Here is a 14,625-nt window from a genome sequence, read left to right on the forward strand (position 1 = left end):
CTTCTATTTTCTTATGAGACTGAGGAAGTCTGAGCCTAGTCTGCGGAGTGTCATGCAGACATGCCTGCTGAAGATGTTGGTGTGCCACAGCAGTTAGCTGTGAGGTTCTAGATGAATCTTGCAGACGGAGAGAGTAGCTCTGTGAAGTTGGGTTCTGCAGAGCCCACACCTCACTGGCTACTTGCTCCTTCCTGTCTCTGCAGATGGGAGGCAGCTTGCTGGGACTGGATTTGCTCACCTCCTGCTGCTTTAATCTGCTCTTCACTTTTTACTTAAAGGTCTTGATGATGGTGAGTTCTAGGAAGCGACTCTTCTCTGGCACTTGCTTTTCCCAGCCTAAGTGATGTATGGTGGGCTTACATTAAAGTCTCTCTCTCCTTTCCTAGGGTCTTCTGATTGCTCCACAGGTTGCTTTCCACCTGAGCTAGGTCCCCTGCTGCTGGAGCTTTCTATCGGGTTTTCTCCTTTCCAGGAGCAGTAGGAAGGCAAGTGTCCGGGAATGATTGTGGACAGCCCGGACTCCATCCCTGGGCTCCATCCTTCAATGGGCAGCCTTTTGGCTTTCTTCCAGCCCTCTTCAAAGGCTCCTTTCTGGGAGCTGACCTGTGCCTCTCTAATTGTTCCTTGCAGAATACTTCCACCTGCATCCGGGAACGCTGCTGTGCCTGAGAGGCTGGAGGCTCTGAGATACCAACGGATAAAGAAGCCCAAAAAGTCATCCAAGGGCTCTTCGAAGTCAAAGAAACGATCCGGTAAATGGTGGGAAGTTCCGCTCCTCTTTCCACCGTGCTTGTCCCATTTGATGAGGATTGTGGGCCCAGGATCCCAACCTTGGGTGTTCTCTAGAAGTGAAGCCAGCTTCTCTTGTTCTTGATTTTCTTTTAAACGTTCGTTTTCAATAATGCACACATGATTTTCATATAAAAACACAAGAAAGATATGATTGCCTTCCCTTCCCCGTTCATTTCCTCCCCCCTGGGGAGCCATTGCTCTGAGAGTATGTGTGCCTGTAGAGACTTTTCTGTATTCACAGCTTTAGAAAGTGCACCATATTGCTTCAGTGTGTTATTGAGCAACGTAAGTAGTGTCCTATTCTTTCCCATTCTGCAGCACACCTTGCTGTTATCCCTGTCTCCTTGTACGGTTCTCCGTCACCGTTTCAAGCCCTCTAGTTGAACACAGGGCAGGCGTGATAGAGCTTAGGGTCATGTGGCATGGGCCAGTCTCTGTGTTGACTAACCTTTTCTAAGGAGAGAGAGTGAAATCCCATTGTCTCCTAAAGGGCACTTCCACTGAAATACAGTTGATGCATATCCAGCAGTGATGGGTAGCTTGTGAAATAGTGCAAAAAGAATGGATCATTCATTTAGAAAAGCAGTTGATGTTTATTAGGCATTCTCTTTGTATCAATGCTTATAAGAATGTTATGACAGCCTGTCCAGGAAGAATGTTCAGCAGTTTCTTTGCAGATCTTTGATGACTACTGTAGAATAACTGTCTTAATAAGCCAGGTGTGGGAAAGTGTCCCACAGAGGCCAAGAAGTCATCGATGACTTAGCCTTTGAATGTGGCCAGTTTCCTATCAGTTTGTTGATGGCAATACAAAGGCAGAAAAAAAGAAAATTATCCTGTCGTCTTGAGACGGAGTCTGGTTAGATAGCTCAGGCTGGCCTGAAACTAGCTGTGTAGCCTAGGCTGGCCCTGAACTTTTGGTCTTTTTGCAACCCTTTGATAGCTAGGATTACAGGTGTGTGCTGCCATGTTCAGCAAAAATGAATTTTCTGGGGCTTGGGTCAGGATTGACTGAAAGCTGAATTTAAACTCATTCAATTTAAACATATACACAACATACATACATATATATTCCTTTTGTGTGTAGGCGTGCTCATCATTTAATGATAGGACTACATGCTGAGAAATGCACAGTTAATGATTTGGGTACTGTGTGACCATCACAGACTATGTCTATATTAACCAGACAGTCACTATGTAATACAGTCTATGGGACTGTCATTGAATATGTGACCTGTTCTCCATTAAAACATTGTTGTGAAGTGCACAACTGTCCGTTTTAATAAATAAATGTCACCTAATTATTGTAAAATAGGCCACATCAACTGCACATGTTCTCTCTTGTGCCTGCTTTGTGTTAATCCCTCTCTGGTGTCTGCCTTTAGCCCAGGTGTCTTCTCTGGACATCTTATATTTCTGGTTGGCCATTGAACCTCTTCCACTTCTCTTCAGTGTGTAAATGCTGCATTGATGCTCAGCTTCTCCCCGGACTCTTTCGCCCTCATGGCTCACATCTGATCCTTTTGGTGAGGTGTGTTGGGTCAACCTTTGCAATGTATCTGCTCTTCTTTGGTTGTTCTCACTGCAAAAATGGAAACTCCAGTCCCTTCCTCTCCTTTTTGGACTGGTGCAGTACCTGGCAGTTGCCCTCCTGCTCCATCTACGTTCTTACAGAATCCTATAGAGTTGACACCCTGAACCTTACCTAGGGAGACAGCCATCACTCATTGATCACTTTGCCTTTGGGGTTGGCTGGTTTCCTATCAGTCTGCGAATGGGAATACTGAAGCAGTGAAAAAGAAAATTATTTTTGTTATTGTTTTGAGACAAGATCTCATTGTACAGTTCAGGCTGTCCTGAAACTATCGAGGTCTGGCCTTGAACTTCCAATACTCTGGCTTTCACCCGAGTGAGCTCTAGCTCTCTCTCTCTTTTTTTTTTAACATGTGTGTTTACAGACACACTTGTATGCACACACACTCTCACACAAAAATCTTCTAGAAGCTTTTCCTTGCATCAAGTAGAAGTTTTAAACTCTGTTGGCATAACTGCCATCTTTCTCTCTCTAGAGCGTACTGTTTGTTCTTCTTCTTCTCCCTCCTCCTCTTCTTCTGCTTCTTTTCCTTTTCCTCTTCCTCTTCCTCCTCCTCCTCCTCCTCCTCCTCTTCTTCTTCTTCTTCTCTTCCTCCTTCTTCTTGTTCTTCCTTGTTTCTCCTCCTCCCTTTCCTTTTTAAAAGGCAAGGTCCCACTATATAGTCCAGTGGCCTCGAACTCCTAATCCTATTGTCTCAGTCTCCCAAGTATGGGGATTATGAGCTTGTACCGCTATACTGGCTTACACCCACTCTTAACTTCGGGTTTCTGCACTGGCTGTTCTTATGATGGTAGCCATTTTCATTGCTCTCTGGGGAAGACTCCTGGTTCAAGACTCCAGCCAGATATTAACACTTGGGGAAACAGAAGCAGGGCCCTGGCCCCTGGCACATTCCTATTACATCTTCCTTTGCTATTGTGCTTGCAACACCTAAGAATCCAGTTTCTGTGTCTTTCAAGTCTTAACGGTTTGCCTCTTCCTCCCTACTGCCCTGCTGAGTAGCATCTAGAAAACAAAACCTTCCTACTGTATCCTCAGAAGGGCCGTGAGGCAGAGGAATGGCCCTGGCTGTGGTAGAGGTGTGCGGGCCTGACTGTCGCTCATGATTGAAGTCTCAAGTCTCGTGTAATGTCTGTCATTGTTTGGCATAGATGATAAAGATATATTGAAGCCCTGCTTCCTGCCACCTCGGAGGATAACTGGTATCCAAGAGGCACAGCACAGCACAGTACACATTTGTAGACTGATGGCGGAAACAGCTTGATCGTTGAGAGCCAAGAATTCATAGAAGGGAAAATACCTACCTTGCTTCGTTGACTCAAGGCTGGGTTGCTGGTTGCTCCAGTGGGTAACGAGAAGGTTCTCTGTGGCGGTTTGGTCTCAGAGCCATACACACAGGTGCTCCCTTGGTTTCAGTGGTAACTTGGACTTCAGCCCTGGGAGATGCATGGAGTGTGTGAGGATCTGACCCACCTTTTCATGCCTCTCCTTCTGTGTGTTTGTCTCCTTCTCTGTAGACGGTTCTGCCTCCCAGGCTCAGCAGCTTCCCAACTCTCAGGTTCTGTGGCCCGACGAAGCTGTCTGCCTCCGAAAGAAGAAGAGACACTCTCGTCCTGACCCCTTTGCTCGGCTTTCGGACTTGTACCACCGTCAGCTTCCAGAAGACCAGACGGCGATCCTCAACAGCGTGGATCATGATGACCCAGGCCACGCTACTCTGCTATGACTTGACGTCTCTCTAAGTGTCCCCAGGGAGGGGTGCTAGGCTAAGGGGGCAGAGAGGGACCACTGTACAGGGCCTTGCCCTCCTCTGCCCATCATGGGATGGCTCAGGCCCTTGTCCTATGTGTGTTCCTTCCTGCCAGTGGGCCTCTCCCTCACGATCTCGCTGGCTAGCCTTGCCCACAGGACAGAGGACTGGGGGGAGAGCTTTTACCTGTGGGTCAGTTGGGGGTGTGTGAGGACAGGAAACATCTATCTCAACACTGCCTCTCCCACTTTACTAGATTCTTCTCACCTCTTCAAATGTCTTAGGACGTGAAGAAGAGAAAAATCAATGGCTTTTCCTACTCTGCGTTTGTTTCAGTTTTCCAAGTCCTGGGAGGGGGTTAGAATTACATCCTGTCCTCCAAACTCCACATATATATAGATATAGATACAAATACACTCGTGTGTAGTTGGTGGGTTTCTCTATGTGTATATATATGTACATTGAAGCAAAGTACTGTTTCTCCCTGTGCTCGGTGAAGGACTGAGGAAGGTACTGAACAGCTGGGCTTGGTGAGCAGGGCGGGCTGTGGGCTGGTGGGTGTCCTCATGTCTGTCTTGGGAGGAGATCATTCCAGCTGAAGCAGGATTCATGCCTCTCAGCTGACTTCACCATTGTTCTAACCTTTACCCTCTAGAGCAGAAATGGGGCCTTGCCGTGATTCCTAGCTCCCTGCTTGCAGGGGTTAGCACCAAGTTACCCCTGAACTAAACCCCAGCCTTTATTGCCTGCTTGCTGGGTCAGGCTTAAGGCCAGACGGGCATCTTCCTTTCTTCTGCAGTTTGGCACTCACCATTACAAGTGGTGGTGGTTTAGCCGCGGGGCTGACAGGCAGGCCTGGTGTACAGCCCCGTTCATGTGGTCATGCGTCGGTCTCTTCTGGTCCAGCCAGGGCTCGGAGCCCTGCAGCCAAAGGTCCTCCTGTTCCGTAGCCACCTGTGCTGAGCAGCAAGCTGCCACAGCCCTATTTATACCCAGCTTGGCTCTGAACTCAGAGCACTGCTCCCCTGCGGCCCATTGGCTCCTCCTTTCCTTTTGTGTCTGCTAATTCTCCGGATTGATTAATTGCCGTTTGTGGGGCCTGCCTGCGGCTCCTTGGCATACCCTCCGTGCGCCGCCTGCCCACTCTGCTTTGCTCCAGGGTCCTTCTCCACCCCCTGGACCCAATCTCCAGTGCATGGATGAAGAAGTGAGGGTACCCTCAGATGGCTGAGTTCCGGGCTCCTCTTTCCTCACTGCTCCTGTGTGGCGCTGGCTGAGGCACAGGAATGATGTTGGGAGGAGCGGTGGGCAGGCACCAGGGCTTTTCTCTGTACAGATCCCTGGTTCAAACTGTTAGTACTTGGAAGTTTTCCTGACGCCATTTGTCAATTCAGATACTTCTCTCTCTCCTTAAAATGTCATGGCGTTGCTCAAGAGTAGAAAAGGCGGAGAGTGGGCCCGCCCTCTCCTTCCCTCCTGCTTTGCCTAAAGAAGTGGTAACTGCCAGCTTCCTGGAAGTATTCCTTCTTGGTGCTGCTGTATCCGTCTCTCCCCAGTGACCTCCTCGGGCATTAGCCATGTCTACTGGAAGGCTTCTGCTGGTCCCACAGAAGCTGCCAGTCACTTGGCTTAGTGACTTTGATGAGGTCCCAGGGGCTAGGAAACTGACCTTTCTTAGCGCTTCCATCTTGGGGGATCAACTGCATCCCTGCAGCCAGGCCTTGGTGCTTCCTTCTCTCTCCCAGTGAGCTCGAGACGGACTCCATACTTGAGGCTTCACCACACAAGCCACACTAGCGCAGCATTCTTCCAGACATATGGGGAAAAGAGGTGCTGAGGGCAGAGTATTTTTTTGCTCTGAGATTAGGCCATGTACCTCAGACCGTCCAACTGATGTGATTCTCAGAGGTGTTGGAGAGCACTTGACCTTAGACCTCAACTCCGTCAAAATAGAAGAGTTGAGTTGGAAGACTCACGTCCTTTTTCAGAAGTGGGCCACTGCTTCTGCCACTGTGCCACAACGGGCTGCTCACTCAAGTGTCTCCTGGGGCTGTTGGGAACAAATCTACTTGAAATACTGGGGTAGTATTTGGAGGCTCACAGTGGCCTGGTCTGTGGTCTTTGCCTGTTCTCTCACAGCACGTGTTTCCTGAACCATGGAGTATAAAAGTAGGTTGTTGGGGCTGGTAGACTTTGTACTGAATTTGGCTAAGTATTCAGAGAGCCCTCCTGGGAATTCTGGCCCTGATACTGTCTGGACCTTGAGGTTAGAACGGAGGGGAAGTTGAGGTGGAAGACTGCTTCTTTTGGATGTTGTAGGGCCAAGAGCCAAACCTTGTGGGCTGAGATGCCTCAGTCCATGGCTAGGCTTGCAGGCTGGGCTTGCAGGCTGGGCAAACAAAGGTGCTGACTTCTTCCTCTTCTTGCCTCTGGCAGTGCCCTTCACCTCTGCCTAGCTGACCAAATGGTAGAAACTGCTTGTGACTGGCCGCTGGGTGGCAGCTGTGCTATTTGTCCCCTGGACCAGAAGGGGCACAACATCTATCCATTCCAAAGTGGCCTCTGGTGCATTCTTCTTGTGACTTTTCTTGGAGGCCAGCAGCATTCCCGCACTTTGGGAAAGCGTTTCAGCGCTTCCTTTGGTGGCTGCAAAGCAAATTGGCAGGATACAGTCCCCATGGTCAGTGCGACGATCGGGGTGTCATAGGCACACACTCTCAAGTGCTGGATCTGGGCACATGTTTGACAGTCTGGTTAGAGGTGTGTGATGTTGGGGTGTATCCACTTCTAGGGACCAATGACCTTTATACTCTGCCTTTGAACCTGGCAGTGACCACTCTGAGCTTCCTGGGGCTTTCACCCTCCTTGCTGTGGGAGATCGTGTCTTCCAAAACCTCCCTTTGCATCTGGTAGCCTTGCAGAAGTAACCCAGTTCAAAATCTATTCCTGTACTCAGTATTTCTCCTATCTTTTTCTTCTGCACCTTGACTGGAAATGCTATCTCAATGTTTAAACCACAATCCAGAAAGAGAGTAAACTGGTTCTCTAAGGGGCCAGAAAGACTTCAATTTGGGGGAGAGAAGATGAAAACTAAGAAGTGAACTTCTTTATTTGGTGGCTGACCATACAGAGCTTCACTTCAAGGCTCTGGGTGGAATTCTGTGCATCCATGGTCATTGGTGGCTGTTGGTCCAGCATCTGATGCTGGTCCCTCCCTAATGGCCAGCCTATCTTCTCCCCAGTTTTCTTAGAGGGACTAGGATAGGAGAGAAAAGGTCTTCAGAGATTCTTTCTCAGTGGAAAGGGTGTTGGATCACACAGCATGAGCAGGAGCTGTACTCCATCTCCGCGGGCTTGGGTTATGCATTTGGGGGAGATTTCAGCAGGGTGGAGTAGAATAGTTACTTATTGACATTTTTTTTCCAGTGTGTTCTCTCTTGGTTTCTGCACAGTGATCTAAACTATTTGAGGCTAAACAGATTTTAATTGTTCATTCTTCTGCCCTTTTTATACAGAGAGAACTGGGTAAGGTTGAGATGTGGGATTCCTTTCTTTTCCCCTCCTGGTGAGATTGGTACATGCTAGTTTCAGGGGAGGCATCCCAGAATGTTAGAGCATCTTAGTTGCTCCCTAGGATCTGTATTTGAGGCTGATGTGTGCGTAGCTTGAGCCAGTTCTGATCTTGATAGCAAAATCCTTTAGAGGGCTTGGGGGTGGGCTGGGAGAATTGTAGGTAAGGACATTTTATTAGTATGTAGAGAACTCTAGGAATTGAAAAGCTAATGGCTTGGACTTGCTTTGCTTGCATGTAAAAGTGCTTTGGGGGGCACTGCAGGACATGGGGGTAGGAGGATAGAGTCAAGGGCAGAGATGGGGGGTATAGGGAGGTGCCATTAATGCTTTCTCTGGGATCCTGAGTATTTCCGCTAGTGCTCACTGTCTTGGCCCTACCCTCTCTGCAGTCTCCAAGACAATGGAGGCTCAGGGTCTTGTGGATTACCTCTGTCTCTTTGGGAAGGGCCTCGGGAAGAGCCTAAGTAGCTCTTCTGCATTGGATACAATAGTTGATAGGGCAGGTGTGATTCAGGAAGAGAAGTTAGAGGGTTGGACCATGGAGAGAAGGCTTGATTGTGATCAGGTATGTGAGGCTGAGAGGGAGCGAGTATTAAATCCACTGTAGAGAGTACAGGAAACCTGGGGTGACGAGGTTAAAGCCCAAATAATGCACCAAGCTTCCAGTTCTCTTTATGGCCACTCTGCTAGCCCAGATGACAGTGTAGATGGTTGGGGGCAGTCCTCACAAGGAAACGAGTCACTGCCAGGGAGGGTCATGAGGAGCAGGTACCCCTGATGTGAGGAAGGATGTAGCCACGGAGACCAGGTTGTGGGCAGGGCCTGGTAAGCAGGCCCAGACTGGATCTTGGAGGAACTCTTGCTTAAGGCAGGGCTTTTCTGCTTGTAGAACTGGCCTCTAACGCTGAGTGCAGAATAGAGACTTCCTCAGTTTTTTTTCTGTTTGTGGAACTTCTCCGGTGAACACTGGGAGACTGGCGTTCACATGCCACCGGTAACTGCTTTCCAGTGGGGAGGGAAGGCTGGGTTTAGGAGCTTGGTGCCCATTCTTCTGGCAGCTGCGTCACACTGTGCTTCTTCTCATCTGTGTCTGAAAATGCCCACCGGACACTGGTGCTGATGGTGGACAGGAGGCGGGGCCTCCGGACCTGTCAGTCTTTCTTGAGCCGTAGAGAATTTCTTCATCCTGGAGGCTACACAGTGGCCTGGTGTCTAGAGGTTTTGCCTTCCATTTCTCTTCCTTTGATAGGTTACATTTACTGCACTGTAGCTAAGAGAGTGAAGTAATTTCATCTGAAATCAGAGACCATCTATTCTCTACTCCTTAATGTATCCAACTTCCTCTTGGATCAAGAGGAATAATGGAAAATTTCTTTAAGAGAAGTCGCTAAATGAGAATCAAAGCTCTGGTTGGACTCTAGTAACTCTTACCAACTCATTCAACTTGGTATTTACATGGAGCTGGCTTGTAACTATTTCACCTTTTGATGCTGAATCAGCATGAGTCCAGAGCCTTATATCTGGGCCCCTGTCTATATTTCCAAATAAGCCTTTCAGGAACAAATACACTGTCTACACCAGATGTTTGGTGTCTTGGATTGCCAAGAGGGTAGAATTCTTTTTCATGACCTCATTTAAAATAATAAGAAGAATAAAAATCCCTAATCAACTGAGTCTGATCCAAAGACACTCCCAGATCATAGGGATTTCTGTGTAGATTAAAAAATAAATGTTTTAGTGCAAACCTTTTTAGTGGCTGGCCGTGCCTTAGGAGGGGAGAGTTGGGGTGTCCTAACTGCTAAGTAGTTGGGTAGATCAGCAGCCAGCCATTGAATCACTTGGACATTCTCTTCTGCAGTGGGTTGGTTGCAGCAGTTAAGGATTCTGAAGAGCACTGATGAACAGTGATCAGCTTTGGACCCCTGGTTAGGGAATTCAACCAAAGCATCACAAGAAATTCAGCTCGCAGCCAGGGCCATGACTGTACCTTTCCCACCCACCTTATCTAGACGGCAAGTGATTGACAGGGCTTGTTCTGAGTCCCAAGGAAATGGATCCCACCAATCCCATCTCCCACTGGTGTTGGATTTCCTGGATCTATTTCAGGAAGGAGAGCAAGCTCTCCCTCCACCCACATTCTACCCTTCCAGCTCTGTTTCCTCCTTCTCTCCACTTGTGTGTGGCTCCAGGACCTCTGGCTTGTGCATGGTCTGCAATAGGGAGGTGGTTGGGTCAGGGAGAGAATTGGGGAGGGTGTAGGGGTTGGACTGGGGAAGGAAATTTGCATTTTCAACCTTAAAAATACTGTAAGCATGTTTTGGGGTGACCCGGGATTTTCACATAAACTAGGGTTAGGGAAAATGCCTGATGCTCCTCCTATGGGAGGTGGGGACTTAGGGGGCATTTGGCGTCTTTTTGGCTTAGGGATCTATTTTATTTGGTAGAGGAGAATAAGCCTCCTCACAATCACCCTGCAAACCTTAGAAGGGAAACTCATTCTGTCCCTGAGTATATTGCCTACTGAGAACAATTAAACAGTCTGTCACAGGTTGACCTTGCCCTGGCTGGGTTGGAGAAATGGAATGATCACACATGTTTCTCTGTAGGCATCAGGTTATCTGCCTGGTCATGAACCCCTGGCCAACTGTTTATTCCAGTGTTCAGAAGTAAGTGTGTTAGATGGGTGTGAGTATCTGGGATGGATGTGGTGTATGCAAGGTATTTGTGTGTGCAGTATGTGTGTGCAGTATGGTGTGTGTGTGTGTGTGTGTGTGTGTGTGTGTGTGTGTGTGTGTGGTGTGTGTGTTGTATGGGTATGGTTTGTATGTGTATTTGATATGAGGGTGGGTATGAGGGAACTGTAGAGACACCGCTTTGCCTGGGTAGCATCAGGTCTAGTTATGGCTGATTCTTTCTTTGCTAGACAAATTTCTGTTTTGGTAGGAGGGTCATACTCGTAATATACCATCTTGAGTGTATTTTTTATGGAGATTGTATATAAAATTATATAAATATATATAACTTGTTCTATTTTAAGGTGAGATGAGACTTATTGGGGGGAGGGGGAGAATCAGATGCAATAGTGCTGACTAACAGTGGGAGCTTCAGGTAAGTTGTCCACACGGGGAGTGGGAGGAGGGGGTGGGGAAGCAATGTTAGCCAGGCAGGAGTGGAGGCTCGTGCCCTCGGCACTCATATATAAATATAAAGAAAACCTATATAAAGCTCTCTATCTAGCATATCTCTATATCTCTATATCTATATGAAGTCATAGTTTGCTTTATTTTTGTACCTGTGCTTAGAGACACTTTGAGCAGTGTCACCTCCCCCAGGTGGTCCGGGGTGCTAGCTCATGCCACCTACTTTCCATCCTTCCTGAGACATGCTGTCTGTTTGGAGCTTCTCGAGTCTTTCCAATAGAAACGTGTATATATGAAAAAACTCAAGTCATCTGCCGGAAGGGCAAGAGCGCTGAAGGCAGGGAGGTCCTGCTATGTCTCTGTCTGGAGGGTTCCCTAACTCATGCTATTTGGTAGAGGTGCTCAGTGTAGAAAGGATGATGGAGAGCTAAGCATGAATCCATGCCCCTATGGCTAAGGGTTGGTACTCAGTTCCTTGGAAAAAATCTAGCTCAGCATCTTGGACAGAGGGAGTCAGGTTGTCTGGGTCTTACAGCAATCAATACCTGTTCTGGTTTGTAACGCCTGGGCTCAAGCAGTCCCCTGTAGAAGGTGGTGAGATTTTGGAGGCTGACTGCGTGGGCTCAGTTTTGGAGAAGATACACCCCGGTAATTATTGCTGCAGATTCTTGGAACCAGTGTGAATGTGATATCTAGTATAAATATAGCATCTGTGCTTTTTCACTTATTTTTAATTGGAAAATAAATTGTTATCGGAAATGGGGTGGGTGGTCTAGTCCTGGAACACTGAATGGAAGAGCAGAAATGAGAGACCGATGCTGGGCAGGACTTGAAGGATGAATCCCACTGCTTTCTTCCTCCTACTCAGCCCAGGACTCTGGAACTAAGTAACGTATTGGAAGAATGTGGTGTGGATGGGAGGAGTTCCTTTGTGTTTGGCCAGGAAGCTGTGTACTCTGAGGAATACCTCTCTGAGAATTCGAGACCTCACATACGCTGTAAGGGCCACACTTTGCAGCCTTAGCTGGCGTCTTCTGGTGCTAGCTCTTTCTTCTCATGTGCCAAGTGATCAGAGTGATATGCTTGAAACAGCTGCAGAAGCTAGGAGAGACTCAAGGCTGTAGTCCAGGCTTCCTGCTTCTCACTCAAGAAGAAGCCGAAGAACCCCTCTTCCCAAGCAGAACACAATGCTAGCCAAGAGCTCCTACCCCGGATGCCTCAACCATGGGATGGGCTTTTTGGGGACCAGGGGTGATAGGCAGAGTAGGGTGGAGTGGAGCTTGAGTCGAATTCCTGAGCTTTATGGAGACCTTGTGATTCCCTTCATGATCTGCTCAACATGCTCGAATTTTTCCAAGGATATTGTGGGAAAATGGGCTCTGTCCTTGTAGTACTGGATGGACTCCAGCACTGGGTCTAACTGGAAGTGTTAGGTGCAGGCCCTACCTGCAGCCTCCTCGGGAGACCAAAGGAGGATAAGGCTAGGCGTTTTTTGTAAATTTTCTGAGAGATTGAACAAGAGGAAGAACAGCAAATTCTTTGTCCCTTCCTAGCTTGAGTCCCCTCCTTACTTACCGAAGAGGGGTTTCCATTACAGTTTTTTTGGTTCTCTTTGTATGTAGACTCTGTCTCACTTCTGGTCCTAGAGACCAGCAGAGTTCATCATTTTAGCATCTTAGGGCTCATACTCCATGAAGCCCAGGTTTGCTCTGACTCTACTCTTTCCACATTGAGCCAAAGGCTTGGTCCTTAGAAACCTCAGCAGCACTGAGATACATGAAATCGCCTTGCTATTTCATGATGTCTAACTGGACCCTTCTGTGGAAATGGGAAGATGGACATGTCCCTTCCCCTGAAGTTTTAGGGCTTGGGCAATATGTTACTTTTGCCCTTTCTATGACCTCAGGAAGATGGTATAAGGTGAGCACTGGAGGAGAAAGGTCTGGTGGCCCAACATCAGTCACCTAGTCTGCAAAAGAGCCAGCTTTCCACAAGGGAACACAGAGCAAAGGAGGTCAGGGTCTGATTATATATGGAAAAGGCCAGTTGTCTTATCTTTGAATCTCTCAGTTAATGGGAGGGGTGCTTTGATAAAGCTGCTGCCAGGACCCTGAACTGTTTTGTATACTTGTGATTCATCTTGGTCCCTAGGTCATGGGAAGGTTTTTGAACTGTGAAGTTCTTCCCTATTGGTAGGAGACAGGGGGAGTCTAAAGAGATTGAGTTTGGTTATCTCTGCTCTTTGGAATGAGTGTGGAAACCGATCTGGGATTTGCTCTCCCAAGGGTTGCTCTAGCTCTGTCCTTTCTCTACTGTCCTCAACCCGGAGCCTGGGGGAAAGAAGCACATCCACCACTCCTCAGTTTTTGCCTGGGCCTCACCTTGTGTAAGGTACACATGTGGAACCATTTTGGGCAATATAAAAGCATGAAGGGGGGGCAGGACACAGCACCCCTCCTGTGGGTGAGAGTGAGGGGTGGATTATGATGTTGGAGTAGGAGTTTTTGTCCTGTTGTTGAGGAAGTGACAAGTGCCACCTTCAAGGACTGAAAGGAGTTGCTCTGTGAAATGATCTTGATGTCGGAATTTGAGGCTGAGGTGTCACAAAGGGAGCGGTAGACCAATGCTCTGTTCACGGAGTCCTGTATATCACTCTCAGAAAGTCTTAAAGCTCCATTCAAATTTAACTTCTTAACTGACATTTGTGGGGCCGGAGAATGGGGCCAGGGGTGGGGCATGCTTTCCCAAGTTACCTGTCATTGTGTAATCCCCGACTGAGCAGATGCTGGCCTGTTTTGGTCAGTCACTCTGGGGCTCCCTTTATCACCGCCTGTTTCTCTTTCACGAGGAGGGACTATATCATCGTGGACATATTTCTTCCCTCACTCACCTAAAGGCAATTTTTGTATGAATTCCTTTCCTCCCGTTATCCCCCCCCCCCCATAGTCTGTAGACACAGAAATGGGGAGGTGAAGGATCCTGGAGCTCCCTGCCAGGGTCCCTCACAGGCTGTGCACCTCTTGCACCTGGCAACCTCTTGGCTGTTAGTTTTAACATATCTGGACATGACTACCAGTTTTGTCATGAGATTCCTTGCTCTCATTTCAAACCTTTACTCTTCCTTTGACTTCCTTTGGGGCTCTTCCCCACTCATGCCCGGTCTTCCTATGGAGACCATTCAGACCTCATTTCCATCTCTTGAATGTTGAGTATTATTACATCACTGCGCTAGGGTGCTTCATGGTGCTGCTCTGGAAGGGGCCAGCGGGACGAAATCAGCCACCTTCGTTCCTCTGCTTCCCTAGATCTTGCTGTATTTTGTCTCTATTAGATGTTTTTCCCTAGGGGATTGGGGTGGCAGATTTAGGGGTAGCTTTTGTGCTCTCTCTCTCTCTCTCTCTCTCTCTCTCTCTCTCTCTCTCTCTCTCTCTCTCTCTCTCTCTCCTTCCTCCTCCCTCCCTCCTCCTCCTCTCCTTCTTTCCTCTTCCTCTCTGTATGTATGTATGGATTGATTAAAGTCAGTTATCATGGGCAGCTGACTTTGGTTCCAAATTACAGTTAAACCACACATTGTACAGCTGCACACAGAACACCTTTGAGTGTGAATTTGGATGGCAACTAGAGGCATACTTTTTGAACTTCAGGTATGTAACTGAAAAGTAAATAAAAACACTATTTTTTCAGTAAGCTTTTTTTTTTCTTCTAAAAGATAACTTAAAAATCAAACTATACGAACATTGAATTGGTGCTGTACCAAAGCCTTATGACGTATTCTA

General features: G+C 47.8%; 1 protein-coding gene across 1 annotated transcript in view; it reads left to right on the plus strand.

Moving 5' to 3' along the window:
* Positions 1 to 14,287, plus strand: part of Igsf9b (immunoglobulin superfamily member 9B) — a 55,597-nt gene extending 41,310 nt beyond the window's left edge. Inside the window, 2 exon segments of the mRNA XM_006976571.4 lie at positions 631 to 752; positions 3,904 to 14,287. Coding sequence (XP_006976633.3) covers positions 631 to 752; positions 3,904 to 4,112 — 331 coding nt within the window. The 3' untranslated portion in view covers positions 4,113 to 14,287.
* Positions 14,288 to 14,625: the final 338 nt, after the last annotated feature.

This window comes from Peromyscus maniculatus, chromosome 7 (assembly GCF_049852395.1).
Source record: "Peromyscus maniculatus bairdii isolate BWxNUB_F1_BW_parent chromosome 7, HU_Pman_BW_mat_3.1, whole genome shotgun sequence".
Taxonomy (NCBI): Eukaryota; Metazoa; Chordata; class Mammalia; order Rodentia; family Cricetidae; genus Peromyscus; species Peromyscus maniculatus.